The sequence below is a fragment of the Larimichthys crocea genome, chromosome XXIV (genome assembly GCF_000972845.2).
Source record: "Larimichthys crocea isolate SSNF chromosome XXIV, L_crocea_2.0, whole genome shotgun sequence".
In the NCBI taxonomy this organism is placed as follows: Eukaryota; Metazoa; Chordata; class Actinopteri; family Sciaenidae; genus Larimichthys; species Larimichthys crocea.
Window position 1 is genome coordinate 8,735,957 of NC_040034.1, and position 26,248 is coordinate 8,762,204.

Genomic DNA, 26,248 nt, shown 5'->3' on the forward strand with positions numbered 1-26,248 from the left:
AAGAAGCGATGTTTTAAATAACTGCCTTCAGCCCGTGTGGCTCAAAACAATGAAGCTTTTAGCAGGTCAGAGGTGTGTGTGTTAATGTGTGTGCTTGCATATTTGAGTGTTCACTTAGCTCTTTGCTTTTATCTCAGGATTGGCATTGCATTAGTGGCAGCACTGACTGATCTCCCACTGCCTTTAGAGTTACAGATTTACTGATCTCTAGAGAGAAAAGAGAGAAAGGAAGACAAACACAAAAGTGGGAGGTTGTACTTTATGTGCCTATATAAATGGCAGGAAACCCCAACGATGTTCTTCAGGTTTATCCTGCTGTCCAAAAAGGCGGAAAAAGAAAGAGCTTTGCAAAAGGATTAGAATAACAAAGAGGATACAAAGACAAATGTGCTGCTGTGGAGCTGCATGAAATTCAGAATTCAAAGGTACAATGTAAAGTTAAAAAAGGATAAAACATGTTGATAGACAATTCAAACATTTCAAAAGGTTCATTTTTTATAGTACTAAACTGTGTACATACAACACTGACTGGATATGTGTTGCATAATTCTCCTTAGAGCTATACAGTTGTGCACAAAGTAAAGATTTTAGAGATCGAGACAAGAAACATCAGCTGAGTATTTTTTTTTTAAACATGATGCCCATTTTTGAAAGATTCTAGTGGTTGTGCAACATCGCACAGTTAAAAAACACTCGCTCTAAACTAATCCCATATGGTGCCTACAGTTCTGCATGCACAGATTGCCGTCATCACTGGCAAACATCTTGAGCAGCAGGACTTTGCCTGCCTGCAAACACAGGGATGCTTAACCGAAAAACTGTTTTGTGATGACAAAGTCAAACGCACGTACTTTCTTCTGCATTTACAAGCACACAGTAAACACCCCCCCACACACACAAGAAGGTTGTTGGAGTGTTTAAATGCTTAATCCGTCCAAAATATAATTATTTCTAACTTTATTCCATCATCCATTTCCATCTATTTCCCTCTCCTCTATCTTCATAGCTAAAATTGTGATGAAAGCCTGTTCTCATTCTCTCATACCCCAGCCTCTGTTCCATATTACTTTAATCTGTGTGGTATGTGTGTGTGTTCACATGAGAGCATCTGTGTAGCTTGTCCGGTCTGCTTTGGGTTAGGCCATGATTGAGTATTTTAAGTTTCACTCAGTTATTCATCGAGTCTACGGGAACTGCACGTTAGCAGGGCTTCAACATGGAAGTAGTTAAGATTACATCATCAGGTATGAGTTGATTCAATAAAGTCTGACCAGCAGAGGTGAAGATGAGGAAAGAGCTGCAGCAGCTCACATGCGGCAGTCTGTGCTAATAAACTGGATGATTATTCTTTTATGAGGCACGATGTCAAATTACTAATGGAAGCATTTATTATACTTTAATGAATAGATAATATGATGAAGTGTGCCAAGAGTGTGCCAGTGTTTAAAAGACCCTTTATGTTTTGATCAAAATGAACATTGCGCAGTTGTACTGCAAAACCGTGTGAAATACAAAACTCTTAAAGCTGCGGTAATCAATATTTTTTTTACAATAACAATGCATCAAGTAACCATATGAGAACAGTGAAAGTAGTTGTTTGTAGTGATGGACCTACAGAGAACTAACACTTAAATATGAAGCTCTCACTCTCACTGTTTTCATGGGGTCCTTTTCAGCATGCAGGTTCTCACAGTACACTACCTGCTCGGCACCAAACAGACACAGCAACTAGCTGGTAAACAAAGTGGAGCACTTAGCAGCTTATGAGCCTGATTGACCTCATTAACTGGAAGAGACCAAAACCAGAGTGAAAAGACAATGAATACTGGACGCTTTTTTTTTTGTTGCCAGGTGGCCAGAAACACTACTCCAGACTGAATGTTGCTGTGTATCTGCTACATATGTAAATTAGAAACCAACTAATACAGTGATAATAAATCAATGTTTTACTCAAAATAACATGTTCAGAACAAAAAAGAAAAAGAAACCTAATGTCAGAGCACCAAAGCAACTTTGGAATTGCATTATTGGAAACACTAAATAATCATTGATGTTTCAGGAGTATTTTTGACACTATCTTCTCATTATTACTGCAGACACAAAACAAGAACAATGAAGATAATGTAAGAAAATGTAAGAATATCAGTAGATTAGAAGACCCTAAGTTACACTTCCTGTCACCTCTGGGAGTCTATTGCAGCAGTGCTATTAAACAATGTTGGATAACCTTCATCGCTGGTCCAGCTATTATCATATACATTGCATGTACCATGTCATATATCACATGCATCTAGCAACTGGGTGAAAGGTACACTGGCATAATTTCCAGTACAGCACAGTACAGTACAGTATGTGTCGTATGAAGAAAAGATAGCTTTGTGTTTGTAAATGTGTGTGGGGCTAGAGTGAATTATGGATGACCCTCTTGTTACCATAAAAATGATCCATTACCCTTGGAGGCATGTGCTTGCATATGCAATTTAACAGGACCACAGTTCTGCAGTAAACTGAGAAGACAGGATCTGGATAAAAACTGCACCACTTTCTTCCCTTCCGAGACAGGAGACAAATAATGGTGATGATGCTGGTTTTCTGCTGTTCTGTAATCAATATTAGTTGTCTCACTCTGCTGCTGCAGGCTGAGTTAGTCAGTGTGTGTGTGTGTGTGTGCGTGCGTGTCAGAGGAGGCAGGAAGTCATTAATCGCAGTGTGAATTACTGGTAAGGTGACGTCAAAGAGAGCAGAGCCCAGCAGGTATATATCAAGTATGAATGTGTATCAGTGTATAAATAATTGAAGACCTGTGTTAGTACATTTTTCCAGGATAAATCATGTCAGTAGGATGAAGACGAGTGAGAAAAACCAGCAGCCCCAAAGCAGGAGCAGCAGTTGCCGTGTGAATGTTATATAAGTGGGTGCTGCTGTGCATACAAAGGCAGGGAAAGGCAGGTAGAAGTTGACACTGCAAAGGAGAATCTGCTGTAACAGTGTTGCAGGAAAGGGAGGGCACGAGGAAGAGGAAGAGGAAGAGAAGGAGATGGAGTAAGATGAAGGAAAGACGGGAAATATATGCACATGTATTCAAGCAGCGGGTTACCACATGGTGGTTAAAAGAAGAGTAGGGAAGAGTCAGTGGTATCAGTCATTGTCAGTGGTAAGGCGTTGACAGAAAAGCCTTTAACTAGGAAGGCCAGGATTCACTGTATTTTTACATAAAAACAAGCTTGCACCTTAGCTCCCTCCAGTGACCAGCTGTGGAAACACACCAAGCTGAGGCCTGAGCTCAGGCCAGATGATTAAGTATAGTACATACAGTAACATGTGATGAGTCAACTTTTTCTCTCCTGATGCCAGTTTTGCTCCTCAACTTAGGATATCTGCAGATACCCCTGATCTTTGTGTGAACTGAAAAATCTGTATACCCTGCTGTGTGGAACTACTGGGAATACCAGTATTATTCTTGTACTGTGAAGTAACACAAGGTCAACATCATGACTGAATTGTGACCATTGATGCTATGGCTGATACCTGATCCACAAGGTCAGTATCGAACTGTGTATTTCCAGCACATAAACAACAATTATTTCCTTCTTCTCTGCCAAAATAGGTCCTTGCTTACAAGGGAAAAAGTCACAGATCAATAGAGTCATGGGACAATAGTGAATCAGAAAATGTATTTTACACTCTCTACCCATAAAGGTTACAGCTGACGTATGAATTGTCAAGAGATTTGGTTCAGACATTTATTGTCCATACAGATTTGTAAGTATGTAAACTGAATGCCGTGGTTTTATCTACATTGTAAAAACATTTCTGTTTATTCAGTTCTTTGTTTTATGCCAAAATACTCTGCACAAGTGACCTTCATTCCTACAAGCCTCAGCTGTACTTTGTGTTCATTGCTTGTTCGCAAATGCAAGTCATTGAGTTTGAAAGGTGTGGATGTTCAACAAATGGGGAAAGTCTAAAGAAGAAAAGCTATTAGTTGTATTCAGGAAAACAACATGGATGTGTTAAAAACTGCAGTTCCTCGAACAGCCTGTTGAGTCAATCTCCATAAGCCCCCATGATAAAGTGTCCAACTTCACAGCAGAAACAAACATGTTTACAGCCTGGAACAAACAAAAGGTTTTGGTCTCTATAGCTAATTTCCCGGTTCATGACAATTGTACTGTGTGGCTGCTTCAGTTGACAGATGGGTGCTGGTACTTGTTTGAGCAACCAGGCGTCATTCAGCCCGCCTCAGGTCCGCTGATTATTCACGTCTTTGCCAATTTTTAGATTAGCTGGGAGGCGTTAGTGGCAGGACTGCCAAAACAGCGCCGGCCAGAGCCGCCACACTCTGAGCATCAGAAACCTATGGATGACATCACAAATACAACGTCCAATACTCAAGTGCAATACTAAATCATTGCCACGGCTCTCTAACAAAAACAGAACAAGAGACACAATTTGTCATAGCAACTGAATTTTTAATATTTGTAAGATATAAAAATCTTCATCTTTATCATACAATAACATCTTACCATAAATTTAGTCAAACGAGGGAGAGTTTTGCCACCAAACAAGAATCATAATATAACTTTAATCCCTTTTTGAGGTAAGACAGCTGGTTCATTGATTATTTAGCCACACAGGTCTTCCCTTCCACACATGTACTGGCTGTTTGATTATCCATGTAAGACATTCTGCCTCACCTGTAGGCCCATAGGCACCGAGCTGAAAGCAGGACCTACCCTATGAAGCTACTTACAATGAGACATTTATTCATCTATAGGCTGCCTGAAATTCAGTGTCAATAAAATGAAAACAAGTTATATAATCATCAGAATCAATGGAAATTCAAATATTATGAATGAAAGAATTAAATCGCAAGGCTGTTGAAGATACTTCACACTAAGGGCAGGTCTGTGTGATATTAATGTGACCTGTGATTTGAGTTTTTAAAAAGGGGGCTGTGTTGGAGTGCTCAAATGAAGACACAGTCAGCCTTTCTTCCCTATTACATTTCAAAACAGAAGGAGAGACCTGTACGGCAAGTAAGTCCACAGACTGTGATGTGCTCAGCGTATCTTTCACTATTTTTAATCACCACTTTCTTTGGACAAAAAGAAAAAAACAAAACAATCAACAACAAATGCAGCCAACACAGGAAACAGCATTTCAATATGCATTATCCAAGAAACACAGTGGGAAAGAAATGAAAAAAACAAGAAAACAAAGCAAATCTAGAACTTTTAACATGCCACATTGTTCCCTGGGCAAGTTTTCTTTCACAGAAAGCCACCTATTTTACTAGTTTTTGTAGTAATAAAAATAATAGACATCTCAAATGGTTGCCAGCAGGTTGATCAAGCAGAGAAGGAGTGAAACAAGGAAGCCACATGACATCATCACATCACCGGACCATGCACATGACCCTGCAGCATCCCGCAAGACAGTACATACACGCACACGCACTGCAAGTCATGCAACTGACACACACCCACATCCACACACACACATCCACACACACGCTCTCTGTAAAACAAAATACAAGCATACATTGACATTAACCAAAACATCAGCATTTGACATTTCCCAGAATCCACATATCCTGGATGTACCAAAGCCAAAGAGGCATTTATGGCAGAAATGTTTAATATTCATATTAATTATGCTTCTTTCAAAAACATTTAACAGCAGTTGAACAGTACTGTGTATTTGTGCTGTCGGCACAGGTTGATTTGGCAGCACACCCGGTAATATAAAGCTCAGAAACTTTACAAAAAAGAACAGGAAGACTAACAACAAAAACAAGCAGACGGACAGGCGTGCAGCAAGCTGAATGACAACCGATTACAGCGATGATGAGGAGAGAAAACTGTCATTGTCACGATTGAAAACATGGCTGCATCGACTCTGTGGCAGGTCATGCACAAACACGCTCACACACACTCACGCACACACACACCCACACAAGCACTATCTGCCAAAAACCTGCACCCTTTGTTTTTTTTGTGTGTTTTTTTTTTCGTCCTTAACGCCCCCATCCATCTACACAATCTTTTTTGCTAGTCCACAGCAACTGATGAGCCCGTACAAGGATGATGATAGCAAGAGCGGGACAACTGATGTCACAAGATGGGGGCAGGACCACAGTCAGTGTTCCTTGGCTGGTAGAGGCGGATGGTCCCCGAGCAAGCTGACTGGGTGGTTGGAGCCAGGAGGTGCGGTTTTGGTCAGTCTCCAGTGAGCTGATTGGTTGTTTTTAAGTCTCTACAGGGAGGTGGAGGGAAGTTTCTTGACACGCCTCTGGGCTAAGAAGGAGCTCTCGATGGGCTTGAGCTCTGGAGTTGGTTGGGAGTTCTTCAGGGCAGAATAGGTGGCTGCCATCGCACCCTGTACATAAACAGCAGCATGGTGAGTGCAACATGAATAACAAGCTATCCAAAAAACATAGGTATGACGAAGACAACCATTCAGGAGTGATTAAATCAGATAATGCCACATGCTACTTTTAACATTTAATATAATATGGCACAGCTTTAAATTCAATTGGCGTATTGTAACATGTACAAACTTTTTATGACATTTTATTTTGACATCAAATTGTTAACCTATTAAAAATGAATGATCTAAATTAAAAAAGTTCCCTGTAGAATTTTCAAGTAAACACACAAAAGTCATGTTTACATTGAATATTTCAAATATTCATTGATTAAGAATATTTTAAGAGAAGCTCTGTTACCTTGACCAGTTTGGGGTCATGGTGTGGGAGCTGGCTGTTGGGTAATTTGTCTCTCTGGACAATCCAGGTGTGTTTGAGGACCTGCTTAGCAGTGAGTCTCTGATGGGGGTCCACGTGAAGCATCTTGGACACAAGGTCCTAAAGAAGGAGAACACATTAAATATGAAACTGATACTTTGACAGAGAAAATTATGTCCGAAGAACACGAGCAAAGGAGCCGTTAGTCATATTTGTAGCTCTACCTTGGCAGCATCAGACACAGTGTCCCAGTTGCCTCCAGTCAGACTGAAGCTGCCGTTGCCTATCCTGTTCAGGATCTCATTCGGGGTGTCCTCAGGTCCGTTGGCAAATGGAGTAAAACTGGTGCAATAAACAGATAAAACAGTGAGTATGAAAAGCAGTGAGGAAGAAAGAAAGAAAATGAAGTAAGAAAAGGTTTTGGTATTCACCCAGCCAGCATGGTGTACAGTAAGACTCCCAGACTCCAGATGTCACATCCTTCATCATAGCCCTGACGCTTCAACACCTATAAAAGGAAAAACACGCATTTTACATTTGATTTCAATGTCTGCAGGGATTTCACTTCAATCTGGGTCTGGGTAAATATAATAATCAATATGAGACTTTAAAAGTGACTCTGCTCACCTCAGGAGCTACAAAGTTAGCAGTGTAGCATGGGGTCATCAGAAGGCCGTTGTTGGCACGCAATTGTTTGGCGAAGCCAAAGTCACAGATCCTGATAGACTCTGGATTCCCTGACTCGTCAACATAGAGGATGTTGCTGGGCTTCAGGTCTCTATGCACCACCTGGGGGATGAAAGAAAGTAGGAAGGAGTTATAAAAGAGAGGAGTGATTACTCCGTAAAGTAAAACAGACAACTAAATACTGTATGATAAGATATCGCCAGTACTAATTTGAAAAGTTTTTTTTTTTTAAGAAGAGGATTGGTTGAAGCTGACTGTAATGCAGATTTTTGTTTTGTCCCTAAAAGACAGTCATTAAACAAAGTTTTATGCAGTAAGTTTATTAATGACCCAAGTTTGAAACTCAGCAGTGTAATTAATCAAAGCTTTACAAACCATCCCTGCACCAGCAGATGCCAATAAACACTCTTAACAGGTTGTGTGTTCTTTATTAGTATTTTCTAGTTGTCCTCACCCCCTGTGAGTGTAAGTACTCGACAGTCTTGGTGATGGTGTGAAGCACAGCGCTGGCCTCTCTCTCTGAAAAGAACTTCTGCTTGAGGATCCGATCCAGTAGCTCTCCTCCACGCATCAGCTCCGTCACCAGGAACACCTGCTTGCTGTTGTCGTACACCTGTGACAGAAACACACACACATTACCTCATGTCAACTGTGACACACTTAACGCACTGCAAATAATAGCGTGTTTTTATACTCACATCCTTCAGCGTTATGATGTTGGGATGCTGCCCATATCTAAGTAGAATCTCAATCTCCTCAGAGGGGTCTGTGCTGGTCTTGTCAATCATCTGTCAATCACAAAAACAAGCAACATCTTTAAGATGCGTGGGCTTTGGGATTTCAGAATCATCCAGTAAAGATTCTTATTCTTTTTCCCCACTTGTACATAACGTTTACTAAATACAATGTGGAATATTTCCTTAAGTGACATGAACAGTATTGAGCTGAACACAAAGACACACACTGTGATTGTTTTGATCGATTGTTGCACTTTTCAGGTACACGTCAAATAACTCTTTATTTGCATGTGTGTGTGTGTGTTCATACCTTGACAGCGTATTCTGTGTTGGTGGCTTTGTGCACACATCGTTTACAGACGGAGAAGGAGCCCATGCCGATGTCTTCCTTCAATACGTAGCCGTCGCTGAACAGCAGGTTCTTCCCGTGCAATTGCTGCAGTAGATGATTGAAGAGAGGAGGGTGAGGTGAACGTGTGGAGGACTGACAGAGCTAACAAGGTGGCGTGATATTGGTGGTTTTCAGGGGAAGGAATTAAATCTATTTCTAGCAACATTTTTTCGCCTCACACGCTCCAATTGTAAAACTGTCTTAATCTAGCACAGAGTTAATTACTGATCCTGTCATGCATGAAACAGGATCTGCCATTCCACTCCCTTCATCTCCCTGTCTGCCTTTCACACACCTTGCACATTGTATCTGTCTGTCTATTCTTTTCCCTTTTCATGTCATCACCATACTCCAACATCAAATAAATAAAAGCTACAGCTGTATTCAAGGATATAATGTATGTTTCAAACAAAAAAAAAACACAGTGAAGGAACTACTTAAGTCTGACCTGGACCACTGGGTGTGGTGGAGGCTTGATTGGCTCCACTGAACCTTCCTCCTCCAGGAGAGTCGACGCAATAAAGCTGAAGCCTCTGAAGAGCTGGTGAGCTCCAGCACTCGGGGGCACACCAGGTGAATCTGGAGGATAATACAGGAAGTATTGAATGATGGACGATATAAACATAAGTAATGTGACGACCATGTTCAGACAAGCCATTGCGATAAAACACACTTTAAAGCTTATGTATGTTTTACGAGCACTGCTATAATAAAGTGTTATTGCATCTTAATGGTGCTTTAACCACGACTGTGTCTTTTTTCATCCTGTATTGATTTCTTTTGCGAGCTGAGAGACGTAAATTATACTACTTGCACTGAAATGCTTTCAGGGAGGAAAACCAGGTCAACTAATATTTAATCTCTGACCTTTAGGGGTGCGGGAGGTGAACTCAGAGTCAAAGTAGAAGGTGTCGTCTGGACGCGCCACCGCTGGTCTGAACGGAGGCTTTACTTCTCTTCTGAAGAGTTTCTGAAACAAATAAACAACTTTTAAAAATCACACCATATAGTTCAAGATTTTCCACCCACAAAGGACATGGTGGGTGGTTTGTACTAAACGAAATGTTCTACTTTGCATTTATTATAATGTCCTTGACTGTCAGACACTCACATTCCAGTCTATGGTGGAGAAGAAACCATGTCGTTTTATCTCCTCTGCACCATCAGAGCCAGATCCTGTCAAAAAAAAAAAAGATGAGCAGTGAGCAGTATGTATCCCAAACAATAAAAAATGACGTGTAAAGAACCAGAGCTAGACTTTACCCTTCTTAATGTTAAGACGGTATATGTTACCATTTGTGAGAGTCATATTAATGAGTTGATACTAACCCAGTCTGTTGGCAGGGTTCCTCTTGAACAAAGCCCGGAGCAGAGACTGGGCCTCTGCGCTCAGGAACTGAGGCATTCCCAGACGTGCCCTTCAAGGAGAGACAAATTATTTCACCAGATATCAAGAGGAGGATCTTGAACAGCAACAGTATGTGATAACTGGGCTTCTTTGATGGATTTTTCATCCATCTAAAGAATACTCACTTCAGAATCAGGTTCATAGTTTCTTTGCGGTCCTTCCCTTGGAATGGCAGCGCTCCAGTCAACATCTCAAACTGGCAGACAGAACATACAACGGTCATATATTTGTACGTGCAGTAGAGTATTTACTATTATTAAGTGTTGTTGGAAAATAATCTAAAAACTTCTTTTTCTTTTCCTCTGCTCACCATTAGTACTCCAAATGACCACCAGTCGGCACTGTGGATGTGCCCCTGCCTGTTAACAACCTCTGGTGCCATGTACTCCACAGTACCACAGAAGGAATAAGCTTTCTTCTCATGATCAATGGCTTCTTTACACAAACCAAAATCTGGAAAACACACCACAAGACACAGTCAGCGACATATCACCAATGCACAGAACACTACCTTAATTTGCAACAGAACTATCATCAATATGAAGCCCATGTTTTCAGCTTGCAGCACTTTGTCGGCCTTTGTCTTCATCAGTGTGACTTGTTATATTGCCTTTCTCTAATCTCCTAACGTCACCTTTGGTTCAATGGTGGCAGGACTCAGGGGTAAATAAATGGCAGTGATTATGGGTGAGGATAGAGATAAATAGAGAAGATAAAGGGTAATAATTAACTTCCCGTACATATACAGGCTCATATGCAGATATCTGGAAGCAGCGAGATAAGGCCATTTCCCAATTGTGAGTGATGAAGGTCAACAAGGTGGAGGCGCGGAAAGTGTGTGTGTGCATGGGTGTGTGTTTGACGGAGAGAAGGAAAGAGCAGGAGACTCACCTGTGAGTTTGATATGTCCCTCCTCATCAAGGAGAATGCTAAAAAAACAAACAAAAGAAAAAACAGTCATACATTAGAATAATGGATGTTTTTCTAGGTGTGAATATTTTACTTATTAAGACATCACGCACTGCACATTCTGCTGGAGTTATCACTCGACTTTGAAACTTAAACTGAAACTGCTGCAACTTAAAAAGGTACAATATTGACTTTTTGAACACTAGCTACACTTTATATAACTTTGTTTTAGTTAGTGGGTTTGTATCTTGTGTTATACATGTTATATGTAACTTGGGGGAAGCATAACAACAACTAAAAAGGGTAGCAATGCAACAATTTTAAAATAGAAAACAATGCAAGCTGATGTAAACAAAAATAAGTAAAAAATATTATGCAAATGTTTAATAAAGTAGGTCTGAATTCATAATGTCTGTGAGGCCTAAGGGGTACACACAACACATTGTGTGGTGAGAAAAGATACATCTAAATAAATACAATAACTTCTCATCTTGGAAAAAGGTTTTGTTTTAAATCCAAGATTTAAAAAAATCCATCACTGTTTGTTCAGGTTCTTTGCCATTGCATCATTTATTAGATTACTCTAAATAAAAGAGCACTGTAGCAGAGTTAAGAGCTTCTTTTTTTTATATAAGAACATATGCATATTTCTTAGTACAGCTGTGGATTTACTCACTTGAGATTTCTCTTTACAAATGTAAAACTGTGCCGGGTTTGAGAAACATGGCACTGACATATCCAGATGGTTCATGAAATATGCATTTGTTTATATATTTCTGAGTTCAGTGTGTCCATTTGCTCTTACTTTTCAGGTTTGAGGTCCCTGTAAATGATGCCCAAGCTATGGAGGTGGTCCAGTCCTAATGCCAGCTCTGCTAGATAAAACTTCACATCCTCTTCTGTGAACATCACCTAGGGAGACATGACACATGAAAACAGGAAGCGAAACGCAGATAAAGAGAGAGTGAAACAATGAGAAGAATAACATCTGAAGAATGAGCCGATGGAGAATAACTCGATGAATAGTAGTCTGACCCTTGGCCAGCAGAACACAGAGATGTAATGAATCACTCACCTCTTTGGAGAGTCTAGTGAAGAGATCTCCTCCTCTGAGAAAGTCAAGGATCAAGTACAACTTCCCTTCAGTCTGGAATGCTACAAATACACAAAAGATTCAATCAAATCTGATTCAACGGTAAGTTAGAAAGCACGGCTGATGAAAATGTCTGGAATTTAAAGCAATAAGACAGTAATGCAATCTGTAGATCCAATAAAAAGGAAATAAAGCTTCAGGCTGACTCACCATAGTGCAGTTTGACAACAAATGGGTGGTTGACATCTGCCAGGATGTCTCTCTCCATTTTGGTTCTCACACGGTCTCTCACTGCAGGATGAATAATAGCACACAGGTTAGTGCGCAAAATCTTAACACGGCACATAAAAAAGTAATTCAACAATTTTCCCTTTACTCATTGTGGTCTAGCAACAGCATGAATAAATTAGTTTTTTGGGTTTTTTTGGCACAGTAAACGATCAATACTTTGCTGATTCAAATTAGCAGAGGTTGTTGGGCCATGCACAGACTCAGCATGGCGCTAGCAGTCTCACTTGACCACAAACACACAAACTAAATGTTAAACCCAAAAACGAATGTATGGTCGACTCAGACTTGTGTGCATGCAGCAAGCTGATGACTTGTCTTTGCTGTTCACCAGCAGGTAGTATATAAATCATTTCGCTGGGTACACCATGTTCTGATTGGTAAGTAATGTGAATCCCATAGCATATTGCTATACTGCTGCATGTTAAAAGCCCATGCCAACAATAACAGAATCTGAAGATGTAAACGAGGGGGAAGGGCGTGTGAATGAGGCCGACGCCACCTGTGCTCAACCCTCCCCCACAAGCTGTGGTGGTCTATTATGCTAACATACTTCCACTTCATGTAGCTTGCTCTGATTTACAGGAAAGCCTACACCCCCTTACAATAAACTGAGGGTCTTGCCACTTGAAAAGGGACAAAAAAGTCACCACAAATGCCAAAGTGAAAGCTTTTTGAATTAACTCTATAGAGGCAATAAATACAGGGTTGCAACAAATTCTTTTCATCATCTTTTTATCTGTTGATTTTATTTAAGTTAATAAAAGTTTCAGTTTCCTGGAGCCTAAGCTGAATTGCTCAAATTCTGCCTGAAAAACCTCTAAAGTATTTAGATTTATACAGAGAAAAGTAGCAAGTCTTCACAAGAAGCTAGAACTGTTTGACTGTCAAACTTGTTGTCCGACATAATCAATGCAAAATAAGAGGACATCTATCATTTCATCTGCTCCCCAGAATCCGAATATCAGTGTCTGATCTGCTGCATTCATGCACATCACAGGCTACTGTACCTTTGAGTGTGGCCTTTTTGAGGACCTTCATGGCATAAAGCTGGTTGGCATCGGGAGGAGTCACCTTGCGCACCAGGAAAACCTGCAATGATCGCAAGAAAACTCTGCTTACAAAAAGGAGAGTGCAAAGAAGGAAGAGAAGAAGAGCAATATCGGGCATAGACAGCAGCAGAGACGAGTATGTGTGGCACCTTGCCAAAGGATCCCTGTCCCAAGACTTTGAGCAGTTCAAACTGAGAGGCATCAGCCTTCTCTGAGCCCTCCTTAACCACATGGGTGATGTTGATCTCCTTGATCTCTCCATCGTCCTAAAGAGTGCAAAAGAGAAGGGAGAAGATAAATAAGTCAGTAATCACAAGAACAAATCGCTAGTACAGTGAGGATACTGCATGTTTATGATGACAGTGACAACGGCAGAACATTTCTTGCTGTGTACAGAATAGTTCTACGCTGCAAAAAGCATATCATAGTAAAAAACCCTGAAGAAAGAGGAAGCACATTAAAAGTGAGATCTGTTTTTTTGCACCCAGTTTTAGTTTTTGGATATCATGGTGACTCCAACATTAAAAACATGTGACAGCAAACTGTCAGTTGCAAACAAAGCGATATAAAATGCCACGAGAGGTTCATTGTTATGCACTTGGGCACATGTTGTGTAACCTCAAGAGACTTCTGAGACAGCCTCTTGGGTTCCTTACAGGGTGGAGCACTGGTACTTTTGATCCACCACATGTACACTCGCCTCTGCTGACCTGGTGTCAACCTCACCCACAACTCATCCAACACCCTAAAAAAAAGCACCAAAGCGTCAACAACATGAACATCAACAACAAGTCATGTTTTAGCGACTGGTTTTTCAGTTCTCTGTACTCTTAATCCCTCTTGAGTTTCACGCCCTAGGCCTGTGGTGAGGCACAGAAGTTACCTGCAGGGAGCATTTAAATTTAAAAGTGTGGTTAGTGGGGGAACATGTTTTCTTTTTTCACTTCTACTCTGGAGGTTCAGAAGCTACTTACAGAGTTTAATTTCAAAATTTGGGACTAGAAAGTAGGACACTCGCCTGCTACACAGTTTGTCCTCTGCAGATGCAATGCATGCCATTATCATGCACAGCCAATAACAGACAAGATATTTTAATCCATTTGGCTGGTGCTCAGTATAACTGGCAACAGCAGCATATAAACATTAAAACCCCTAATCTTAACCCCAACCCCAAACATTAAAAGTAGAGCCGAAATTATATGATTAAAAACAATAGCGTTAAATTGATCAGTTTATTTATCAAGTAAAAATACCACATATTTGCTGTTGAAACATTCATTACTTCAGTTATTTTACCATTTTATGGAGTAATTTAATGCTAAATAATTACTTAATTGTAAGACTGTAAATTAACAGACAACAATTTTGTTAGGTCAAGCAAAAACAACATTTTCCGATTTCAGCTTCTCTCGTGAGAGATTTTGCTGCCTTTATGCATTTTTACACGATTGTTGATTGAATATCTTTTTTATTTTGGTCTGTTCATCAGAAAAAGCAATATATAAAAGGTTTTTTTTATACATTTTAGGTTCTGGGAACTCGCTTCTGACAAGTTTCTGACATTTTAAAGACTAAATATGGATTCATTCATTGAAAAAAATAATAAATAAACATCAGATTAATCAATTTGGAATCAGTGATAATAATAATCAGTGCAACAATTATTTGCCACCCTGACCTAAATTGTTTATCTATTAATCAGAGAAATAGTGACTGAATCAATTATGCAGAAGCTTAAGTTTCAAAACTAGGCAGTGAACAGCTGACACCACAGCCCATTATACTGTGGGACTTTATTTGACAACAGGAAACCAGAGTTGGTTGAACATGCAGGCTTTCAGCTGCAACTTGTTTCTAAACCTCCGATAGCAGCAAGCACCAAACCTCACTTGCACTTTGCAGTCTTAATAAATTCCAATTGTCTGTTCGTTCATTAAAAAATTACACTGCTTAACAGTGCTAACAGCTCTCTGGAGACTACTCAACGTTTATCAGATGCCAACATGAGGAGGTATCACTTTACCGTCCAGTGGTTCCTTGGAGTAGGTAAAGGCTCAGTGCTGGTGCTTGTTGCAGCTGTTGATCTGCAGCTGTTACAGTGAGCAGGGCTGCCAGCCAGGACTTTGTTCTTTTTGCGCAGGTAGAGGGTCACCAAGCGGCTCAGGATGAACCTTTTCTTGTCCTTCTCCATCTCAGCATTGCCCAAACTTCTGCTTCAGCACGCTACCCATGTCCATAACAAGGCAAAGACTGCACTGCCTCACATGAATCATCTTAAACCTCACCTCATCTCGCTGCAAGCACACTTCAGACTCATTTGTGCACTTATGTCAGATTAGTTCAGCAAATAGGTATGAAAAAAAACCTCTCAGCCTCTGTCCTTTATCTATGCTCTCTGCAGAGGCCTTCTGCAGGGGCCTTCTGCTATATATTTTTTTATTAACTCTTCATCTTTTCTATTATCTCTCCTGTCGTCTCTCTCTTGGTTTCTCTCTGTGTAGGTCTGATTAGCCCTGCGCGTCCTCGGTGACTGCAGCTGAAGTGAACTGGAACCCTGACGAGGGCAGGAAGGAAGAGCCTGCTCTTATTCTCACAGTCCCGCACCCAACAAGTCCCACACACACCCACCCACACACACACACTCATCTGTCAAGAGAGAAAGTTTGTTCAACAGAGAGAGTGGGAGAATGAAATTAATATAATAGAAAAAGAGAGGTGGAAAGAGTGATTCAATTGTCTGCTGCCTAGGTTGAGATCATACAGTACATGTCACAACATCTGTGATATCCAAGTGGTTTGACCCCAAAACCCAACTCTATGCCAGGTACCTTTACCCAAAATCCCTCATCGTAGAAGCTAGAGGAAGAAGAGGAGGTAAGGCAGAGAGAGGAGGAGGTGTCCCACGCACAGTGTCAACACGGCAGAGACGATTCAGAGGTCTCGCTGCCTGTGGATGACAGAGATTTTCCTGTCTGTGGCCAGGCATGTCCCGCTCTTCCCTCTCATAATAAGTCTATTCCTGCTCATCCTGTCTCTTAAAACAGCTCTCACCGGTCCTAAAGTGCCCCTCTCACTCTTTTTCTTTCCCTCTGTCTCTCTCACTTTATTGCTCTTTATACAGCAACTGCCTCTTTACCAAGAGAGTAAAGGCTATTACACACCCATATAAATAGAGTGCATGAGGGTGGGTAAAGATGGTGATGGTTGCCACACTATATTGACAGGAAACATCTCTTTCCTCCTAATTCTTACTTCCTCTTTTCTTGAACTGATCTTACTTCCTTACTGTTTGTATGTGTGTGTGTGTGTGTGTGTGCTTACAGCGGAGAGCTGCATTTCCCAGCATAACTGCAGCTGAGAATTGTTTTAAATATAACCAAACGGATCTGACTGGTCACACAAGAAGTTGCTGGCAATATCTTGAATCTAAAAGTATCCAGAAATGAGCGAGTGTAGACAATACTTCCTGATTTGACAGTTTAATGGAGTCTTTGAAAGTAGGGGACTGAGTTAAGACTGAAATGAGTTGTTCATTTGAATATTTAATGGCCTTTGAACATCAAGATTTGACTGAACAGTTTCGATTTTACTGTGATGATTGAACTATTTAGCGTGACAATGCATAGGCAGAACTGATCAGGATCATACTGCAACAGAGAGTGTGCACAGGTCTTGAACTGCCTTGAAAATCAATTACGCTCGACGAGACAGGGCAAAAAGTTTCAATGAACCAGTAAACCCACCATGCACGACATGTTTTAGGGTTAGAGGAGGTGGAAGTTCAACATGTCCTCCTGTGTTTCCTTGCACTTTACAGCTGAGAAGATGGTAAGCATCGGCACCGCATTCACTCGCACAAAAGGAAACCCCTTCCTCTCGTCCCAAAATATCACACAGCTGCCCGGAGCTTCCCTGTTCCCCAACACATCCATCACTCATCACCACCCAGACGCACAAAGACGTTCACATCACATCACATCGCAAACCACACATGAAAAACAAGCCGTCACTTGCCTCGTGTGCATTGGTTCTGGTACGGAATAAGAGCCTCCACATGTCTGTGTCCAGTTATTTCCATGTCACTGGTGTCAGTGAGTCTCTGTGACACGCAGCCTTACAAATACGCAGCCTCTGTGTCGGTGTTAGCTAACATTTTCTGTGTGCAATACCACAGTGTCATAGATATAATCTGCATGCACACACACACGTGCACACACACACATACACACACACACTAAAATGGGAAGTGAAGTGCTTGAAAATGAATAGGAGTAGCAGGCCAACTTGTTGGGTTAGAAACTGTTCCAGAACAGCAGGAAGTGACTCTCAGGAGATGTTTTCTGATTGGGAGAGACAACAGAACAGGAGCACAGAGAAGTCTTCTCAACTGCTTCACACACTCTGAAGTGTGACGTTCAAATAAACATACACACAACTTTGCGTAATCAGGCACTCTGTAGCGTCTGCGGGGAACCACAGGAGCTCCTAGAGAACGGAGGGAAATTGATTGCAAGCTTATGCACGCTTGATAAGAATCTGAGAGATTCTAGAGAAAATGTCAATCCTGTTTAATGTTTGCATTTGGCTGAGCTCCACCACATCATGAATGCATTCTGTACAAACTTTCCATGACAAGATTTCACAGATCAAATCAAACCAAACACGTCGGCTGTAATCAGAAGTTGTGTCTGAGTCTGCACTTGCATCTTCAGTAACTTGTGTGTTTTTTTTCCTGACAGTTACCGGTAGCAGGCAGATGCAACTTCTGTCAGAGGCCACCATTGTGTAATGCTCTTTTATAAACACAAGGGGCCAGTGCAGGTCTACAGCCAGGACAGTGGACACCAGCTCCAGAGAAAGGTGTTCCTGAGACAGCAGCTTTAGCCAAGTAAGGGCATGTTCACATTGTTAGCTCATGCCTCCTCCAGTGTTTGTTCTGACATCAATTAAAGCACTGTAGACAAAAAAGGGACAGAGAGAGGGAGCATGTGGGAGGTGACTTAGGCCGGCCTGCTGCTTAGACATATGTGGCCTTCCCTGTTGTGATTGGATAGTTTTTAAGTGCCTGACTGGAGGCCTAACATGTTCCATATGAGGTTTAGAAGAGAAACCCATGAGAGAAAGAGCTGTCAAAAATGGCATGAACAGTCATGAACAGGTGAAGAAGAAGACAATTACAGTATTTATGTCTGCATCTCTCGCTGCCGCCTCTCCGTTTTCCTGGAAAACAGAGCAGCAGCAGCTGCATGTTTTCAAATACATGACAGGACTGACTTTTGGAACAGAGAGGAGGAGGAAAAAAAAGAGAAAGAGAGAGTCCAGAGTGGGAGACTGCATAAATGACTGTACACGGAGGGAGACAGAGTAGTCTAAACATTCATCCAACCAGCCATGGTCCAGTCTCATTACTGTGAAAACAAATATCCTACACTAGACATCGTCTGCATGAGTGCACACACACACACGGAGGGGGTGAAACACACAGCATGGGTAATGTGCAGCACTTAAAAACAAAAGACCCTTGAATAAATTATGGGTAGCGTGTCAAAAATAACACCTTGTGTAAGAGTTTGCATAATATTTTTAGGCAGTACTTAGTACTAAAACCACACTTTGTAAAGCATTTATAAGTTGTGTGCCCATTTTAGAGCCACAGTCAGCTGATATAATATGCCGATGTTGGCCTATTGCACACATATTGGTATCAGTGTACATGTTATCTGATCTGCCCTGATACATAACAGAGGGGGGGAAAAAAATGCTTGTGGTAATATACTGGTGTCACTGCACATTTTATCCAGCAAAGTGTTCTGTGTTGTAGAATACTGTGCAATGTTTATTAAAGAATATTCATTTATTTGAGGTTTTTAGTTTTAAGAAAGCAGCTTCACATGGTCATATCAGTGCAATAACAACACAGAAAAAGGTTCATTTATTGACATTTATGAAGTATTGATGGATTTCATAAAAACAAATGTGGATTAAATCATCAGTTGAAGCCTCTATCAGTGATGGCCTGATTGCCCAAAGTCAGTGCGCCTTTGATTTTGAGTGGTGTTCAGTTTTTCAACCCCTGTAGACCTGCTGTTGTAAAAATTCTATCCATGACTGACCATAAAACATGTGTACATCACTCATTAATCATTAAAAAAGACATTTAAAAAGGGTGCTTTATTAGAAAATATTACCCATTTTACTTCTTTCCTTTTCTTACTATACTCCCATACAGGGTTTGTAATCTTGGCGAGGTTAGGTCTTGAGAAATCATAAGGGTACAAACAGCTATCTTGAATAGGGATGGGAATCGGGAACCGGTTCTCATTCAATTCCATGGAATCGTTTGGCGGTTTATCTAACGATTCTCTTATCGATTTCAGCAAGCACGACAAATTACGGCACGTAACTTACGCAAGTTTCGCACATGCAGCGCAGTCAGTAGTAAACAATGGCAACCACTCGGTTCAAACGCTCCAAAGTTTGGCTGCAACAGACGGCAACAGGGCGACTTGCAATCATTGCAAAGTGGAGATAACAGCATCGGGAGGGAACACGACGAACATGCAGAAACATTTGCGCACACAGCATGCAATATTTTTAAATGAATGTCGTGTTTTTGACACGCTTCGGACTGGAGATGAATCTCAACCTAGCAGCAGCGGCAGCAGCCAGGCTATGAGCACCTCTGAGGTTACTACGGAAGGTAAATAACACACTGCCTACCATGTTAGTGCGATGTGCTGCTTTGTAAAACATGCTATAACAGTTAACATTAATACAGTGGTTCTTAACCTGGTTTCGATCGAACCCTAGGGGTTTGGTGAGTCGGTCTCAGGGGTTCGGTGTAGCCTCCGCCCTGGAATTTTTTATACCATTTGTTACAACATATCTTTGTGAGCAATCGTTTTCGAGGATGCTGGACATAAAAACTAAGAAAAGGAACAGACTTTGCTGTGAAAATGACATGAGGCTGGCAATTGCCAAGGTGAAGCCACACATATCTGAACTGGTCTCTCAAAGGCAACAGCAGAAGTCACACTGAGGTAAGTTGTTGTGAGTTCATGCACTGTGTTGGTTTTGTTATTTGAACAAGGTGATGTTAATGCACGGTTCATTTTGTGCACCAGTAAAAAAATCATATTTTACGTTTTACTAAAGAAGGGTTCGGTGAATGAGCATATGAAACTGGTGGGGTTCGGTACCTCCAACAAGGTTAAGAACCACTGCATTAAACGAATGCCTTCTGCATTACATTTAGAAGATGACCATGACGAGAGAGAAAGTCTGGATGACTCAGAGGCTGGCAGCTGTACTAGTACTCGTTCCAGTTCACTACCTCCTCTAGATGATGCTGATCAAAATCTCCTTTGTTTCCCAAATGAGAATCGATAAAGAATCTAATCGTTAAGCAGAATCGATAATGGAATCGGAATCGTAAAAATCTTCATCAATTCCCATCTCTAATCTTGAACTGGGAAATGCATCTACACTTTCTCTAAACATATGCACTGATGTAGGAATTTCCACTCGAGAGCTACACAAAGAAGCTTGGAATTGTGTGTGTGTGATTATACACTTGTGTTTTCGTGTGTCTTCGAGTGTCCAGACATGTCTGCAGGCAGGCACCCAAATCTGTCAGTCGAGAAACAGGAATGTCTCTCTCTCTATTTTAAATCCATCCTCAAACTCTGTTCCCCCCTTCCTCAACTGTGGCTGCAGCTACCAAAGAATGCTGATATATTTTGAAGGACATGGCTGACTCATTCATTCAACTATTTTTTTTTCCCCCATTCATTATATTTTTTCACCACTTTGATGAACAGGTTGTTCCTGCAACACACCTTCTTTCCAGTTCGTCCAACAGCCTCTCCATCTGTCCACCTTCATTCTGTCCTTTTCCCCCCTGTCCCATTTGTTCTCTCACTTTCTCCTTTTGCCCTCTAGCAACACCTGCTGTGATAGCCATGACTGACAGGCCAGTACAAAGGGGAGAGGTGGAAAGTCTAGGAAGAGGCAGTGCTGCAGATGGACATTTAACTGGTCCCAGCGAAATATTCAGACATCCGATCATGGTGCTTTAATGCTAGCTTAGCCTGGGGCAGGCTGAGAGGGGGGAAGGATTTAAAGTATGTCATAGAAGAGGAGACAAATGAAAAGTAAAAGTAAAGGTTCAAGCTGGCAGAACAAGCCAGAGGCTCATTGAGAACAAAGAACTAGCAGCCCGACAACGACTTGTAGTCTTAATCCCTCACTACTTAACGTGATTATCTCTTTTTTTTGCCAATGGAGCCACAAATAGATGATGGACAAAAGCTTCATATAGAAGCATTAGGTTTGGTGAGCGGTTTGTGGACAGTCACAAGTTGGTTGTCTGTCACTTTTGAGAGGTAACATGTTGTGACCTTTGACCCCTTGGTCGAGGCTACCACTGGGGTTAATACCCATCCTTTAGCAGACTGCACCATCTGTCTCATCTGCTCATCCAAGTACATCCATGGCATCCACACACACACACACACACACACACACACACACACACACACACACACACACACACACACACACACACACTAAAATAAACATGAAGTTGTATAAACAACCAGATTTGTAGTCAAAAAACATACATCAACCTAGCAGTGTTTAGTGTGCAACAGTCGACTTCTAGTGTTTAGATCCACTGCCATACATAAGTTAAAGTGGATGCTACAGGAAATGTACCAGAGGTAGCACAGGATTAGCACAGATGCTATAGGAAATCCTGTGTCGGTATCTGCAATATTAATAGCAGCAGCAAGGATAGCAGTAAGATGATAGGCAGTTTAGCGCTGTGCCAGTTGACATGGCTCCATAATGTGTATGCCTTGTGTAAAATCCATCCACAGTGACAGTGATGGTCAATAAAAATGAAATAAATAAAAATAAACGAGGGACAGAAATAGTAGGCAGGAGTAAGAGAGGGAACAGAAAAGAGGTTAGGGAGATAAGTGGGAGAGAGGAGGAGAAGAAACAGTGGATGCTGGTAATATAAACAATGAGGTCATCGGGGTTGAAGCTTAGCTGGCTGACTGCAGTGGAAATGTGTAATGCTCTACAGAATGTTGAGCAACACCTGTACACACACACACACACACACACACACACACACACACACACACACAGTACAGCCCTTACACACACAAACAACATCATTGCCTAAGCTTCTTTTCGTCAATCTGTCATATCTTATTTCTCTTCCATCACGTAACCATTCCTACTCTTATAGTTCAATCCCTTCACACCAGCCAGAACAAGTCTAAAATAGCAGCTCCATATCTCAGTCAATACTTCCTGCCTCCTCCCTCTCGTGGCTCTCAGCTTTCCTTAAAAAAAAAAAAAAAAAAAAAAAAAAAAACCAACCAAAGCCCTTGCCAAAAATGCACATTCAAAACACACATGGACATTAATCATAACACTGTTGTATCCTTCCTGTACCTTCCTGCCTTCAACACCATTGATAACCTCGTGCCTTGTCCCACATGTCCGACTATCAATCTTGTTCATATGCGCGCTCTACTTGCCTGCATGCTTGAGATGAAAGATTTTGTGGCAAATGTTTAACAAGCTCAGAGCCTTCACACTTTCATTCTTCTTCAATTGTGCCAGATAAGTGCCAACTAACCTTGCTGTTTGAGGCAGAGTTTGACAGAAATGACGTACATTGGAAAGATGTTCACTCTAATGTGCGTCATTTCAGGCCAGAATTTCAATGATGATATTTAGTATTGTTGTTTGCATGCTTTAGTCACAGATCCTGATGGAACATAAATGTACTTTAGGCTGAAGAATGAATTTTAAATTAAGAAGAAAAAAAAATAAAATCATCATGTAAGTTCACTTATGGATAAAGTCCAGGAAAGTTAAAAGAAAGGATAAAATCTGATTTTGACTGAATAAAATTAACAAATTTTTAAACTGAAATCTTCATGATTAAAAGGGATGTACTGTAGTTATCTGACCCTGACTAATAATGTATTCATTATTTTTTGGCCACTTGGGGGCAGCATAACTGAAACAGAAACCATTTAACTGAGGGCCATAAAACCAAATTAATAAACTGAGTTGGAATTTTAATAAGAATATATTCATTCATGTGGCTTTAACTTAAAAAAAAAAAAAAAATATCAAGGATGATGACTTGTCTGCTTGCCAAAGCTGCTGGACAGATGGGCAAGTACAGCCAAAATTACCATTTGGTTTTAGGCTGGTGAAAATCTGGAGCTGTGGCCATGCCAGGCGATGTTAAATGAGTTTGAATGAAATTTGTCCTGATTCCCATTTTCCCATTTAAGTTCTGTAGTCCTTACGATCGACACAGTTAAGCTTTTTGTTCTGCTACTGTCACAAAGAGAAAGTTCCTCATCTACAGGAAATAAACAGATTTGTGGTTTTAATCAACTCATCGATAAATAAACATTGCATTTCCTGTACTGCATATGACACTGCTGCCATGGAAACAAGGGTCAAAGGTTACATACTCCTGGGGGCAATGCTTGAAACTGCTGAGAAAGAGAAACAGATGAGAGAAAATGAAGAATAAAAAAACAGAAACAGAACACACAAATGCAAGACTGGAAAGATAAAGCTTTAAATTAAATTTTATTTATATATATATATATATTATATATAAAAAAAGGTTGCAGCAGAGGTTTTATTAAGTCAAGAGAGAAAAAGAGAAACAAAGAGAGAACAAACACCATCAGCATCCATATTAATGAGAACCATAAGGCATGAGAGCAACTGGTCGGAACATTTTCTTTAACCGACATTGAGAGGCAAAAGCGTGAAACTATGGCAACTGTGTTCCTCTGTCTCCATCTCCCAGCATCCTTTTTGTAAGACAAGAGGTGGTACCAGAGGCAAGGCCACACACAAACACACAGGAAATGTTTTTTCTGTGCTTCTAGGTAACACTTGCCAGCCCCCCCTCTTCACAAATAGAGCACTTTAGTGCCTTCAAACTCTACTTCAATATGCAATTTAATGCTGGAATACTCCCCATACCATCCATGCTGCATGAGAATACATTTTTCTGCATTTATTCTGGAAGTAATATATTATGATGGCCTTTAAAGGTCGGCAATGTGGTTTATGACTCTAATATCAGACATTTGAGGATACACAGACTTATCTACAAGACAGTGCGCACACACGCACACACACATACTGGATGATAAATGGGGCTGACTATCTGTCAGAGTAGCCTTGTGTAATCGCTACTATAAAAGTGTGTGTTTGTGTGTGTGAGAGAAAGAAACTGAGCGCAGTGTTTGCGTGTTTGGAGCCAAAGTGATAGATGAATGAAAATCCCTATGAGAAGACCAATGAGGATCTACGTGGAGTGTGTGTTTATGTGTGTTATCATAACGCTTTCTGCTCCTGGCGGCACAAGTCACAATCGGGGCTTAGCGGCAAGGACACAGTAACCATGACAACAAGGGCCCATAGCAGCCATGAATGGATGGAGGAGGGGATGAAGTGAATAGATGGATGGATGGAACATGAGTCTGAGGGGCATCTGGTTCAAGTCTAGTAGGTTTTTAGTCAGTTCTGGCATGATGAAACCACTAATATTTGGATTTGACTTGCTCAATGCATACACACAGAGTCCTGCTGCACTCATTTATGGAAACCTTCTTTGGTTGTGTCCTTTATTCAGAGTTTTTCATTCTTATGTCAACATCAGTCTGGCCTAACAGACTTTTACACACATTATACAGCACTGCGAAGTCATTCTTGAAAGGGAAATACTCGTTTCATACATACTAGGTCTTAATTTTGTATTTTTAAACAGCAATCCTTGGAGTACAAGAGCATTGGACTCACCATATTAAGCGTTAAGCCCCTTAAACTAATACATTATTTTTACCACTTATTATAGGTTTGTGCACACATAAATTCCCCGTGCAATGGAGGATAACTACAACATTTACCAGTGCACTTTTACTGCCATGTACTTTAGATCAGCGTTTTTTTTTCCAGACCCCAGGCTGCTGATCCGTATCAGGCCATGAAACCACAAGGGGACAATATGATTTAGTGAAAAAAAAGCTGAATAATACATCACTTTATAAACTATTCATGCTGTAATTACACTGTGTCTGCTGCATCTTCCCTCATCAGGCTTCCAACAATAAGATACTGATTTTGGTAGAATAAAATAAAAACAGTGTTTGAGAAAGAGTGGGATATGTTCTTTGGAGGAGGTACAGGATATAATATTAAAAAAAAAAAAAAAATAAAAAAAAAAAAAAAAAAAAAAAAAAAAAAAAAAAAAACACCATGTGTTATGATATTTAGACATCAGTAGTCAGGCTACAAGAACAGTGTTGATATAAAGGTCATGGAGCAAACGTATTAAAACACTGTTTTAAACTATTGATTTAACTGTTTATTTACATCCTGTCTGTGTATCTCACTGCTTGTGTTTCTGGATTTTGTAGCGATGTCGCAGTGTTTCCAGATCTCAGCCATGACTTTGTGTACTTTGAGTACACAGCGTTATCATAACTGATAAAAATGATAGCCAAAACTACAAAAATATGACTTCAATAAATCTGAAAGTCCCTCCAATGGTTGCTTGTAGCAAAAATGATTCCCTTCAGATGAAATGAAAACTCTTGGGAGATAAAAGATAGTTAAACAGCATCCCATGAAAACAGAGCAATGAGGTGAACTATATAGCTGCTGGCAGAGAAGAAGGAAAGAGCGAGCATGAGGTTATATTGTGTGCAATACAAACCCAAGATTTAGAGGCTCCTTCTTGCACAGAGGCAGGCTGGGTAATTGGGCTGTAAACCATCTCCCAGCCTGTATGAGTGTGTGTGCCTGTTTGGATGTGTGTTTGTGTGCCAACCATCACCCCAAGCCACCTAAACTGCTGCTGCCATTAACATCAGCTC

General features: G+C 40.8%; 1 protein-coding gene across 3 annotated transcripts in view; it reads right to left on the bottom strand.

Annotated features, from left to right (window-relative positions):
• Nucleotides 1-4,451: 4,451 nt before the first annotated feature.
• rps6ka1 (ribosomal protein S6 kinase a, polypeptide 1) overlaps nt 4,452-26,248 on the bottom strand; it is a 45,533-nt gene continuing 23,736 nt past the window's right edge. The window contains exons 1-21 of one of the 3 annotated variants that reach the window (XM_027274832.1): nt 17,328-17,475; nt 13,463-13,579; nt 13,272-13,353; nt 12,184-12,264; nt 11,956-12,035; nt 11,686-11,792; nt 10,863-10,900; nt 10,282-10,424; nt 10,097-10,167; nt 9,893-9,981; nt 9,675-9,739; nt 9,431-9,533; nt 9,012-9,142; nt 8,483-8,608; nt 8,134-8,223; nt 7,890-8,048; nt 7,376-7,537; nt 7,180-7,256; nt 6,973-7,090; nt 6,731-6,868; nt 4,452-6,381 (exon numbers count right to left, since the gene is read on the bottom strand). In XM_027274832.1, the coding sequence (XP_027130633.1) occupies nt 6,259-6,381; nt 6,731-6,868; nt 6,973-7,090; nt 7,180-7,256; nt 7,376-7,537; nt 7,890-8,048; nt 8,134-8,223; nt 8,483-8,608; nt 9,012-9,142; nt 9,431-9,533; nt 9,675-9,739; nt 9,893-9,981; nt 10,097-10,167; nt 10,282-10,424; nt 10,863-10,900; nt 11,686-11,792; nt 11,956-12,035; nt 12,184-12,264; nt 13,272-13,353; nt 13,463-13,579; nt 17,328-17,369 (2,142 nt within the window). In that variant the 5' untranslated portion in view covers nt 17,370-17,475 and the 3' untranslated portion in view covers nt 4,452-6,258. Of the gene's footprint in view, nt 6,382-6,730; nt 6,869-6,972; nt 7,091-7,179; nt 7,257-7,375; nt 7,538-7,889; nt 8,049-8,133; nt 8,224-8,482; nt 8,609-9,011; nt 9,143-9,430; nt 9,534-9,674; nt 9,740-9,892; nt 9,982-10,096; nt 10,168-10,281; nt 10,425-10,862; nt 10,901-11,685; nt 11,793-11,955; nt 12,036-12,183; nt 12,265-13,271; nt 13,354-13,462; nt 13,580-15,336; nt 15,878-17,327; nt 17,476-26,248 lie in introns of those variants that run through there. The other 2 variants (XM_027274830.1, XM_027274831.1) reach the window with 2 other exon arrangements.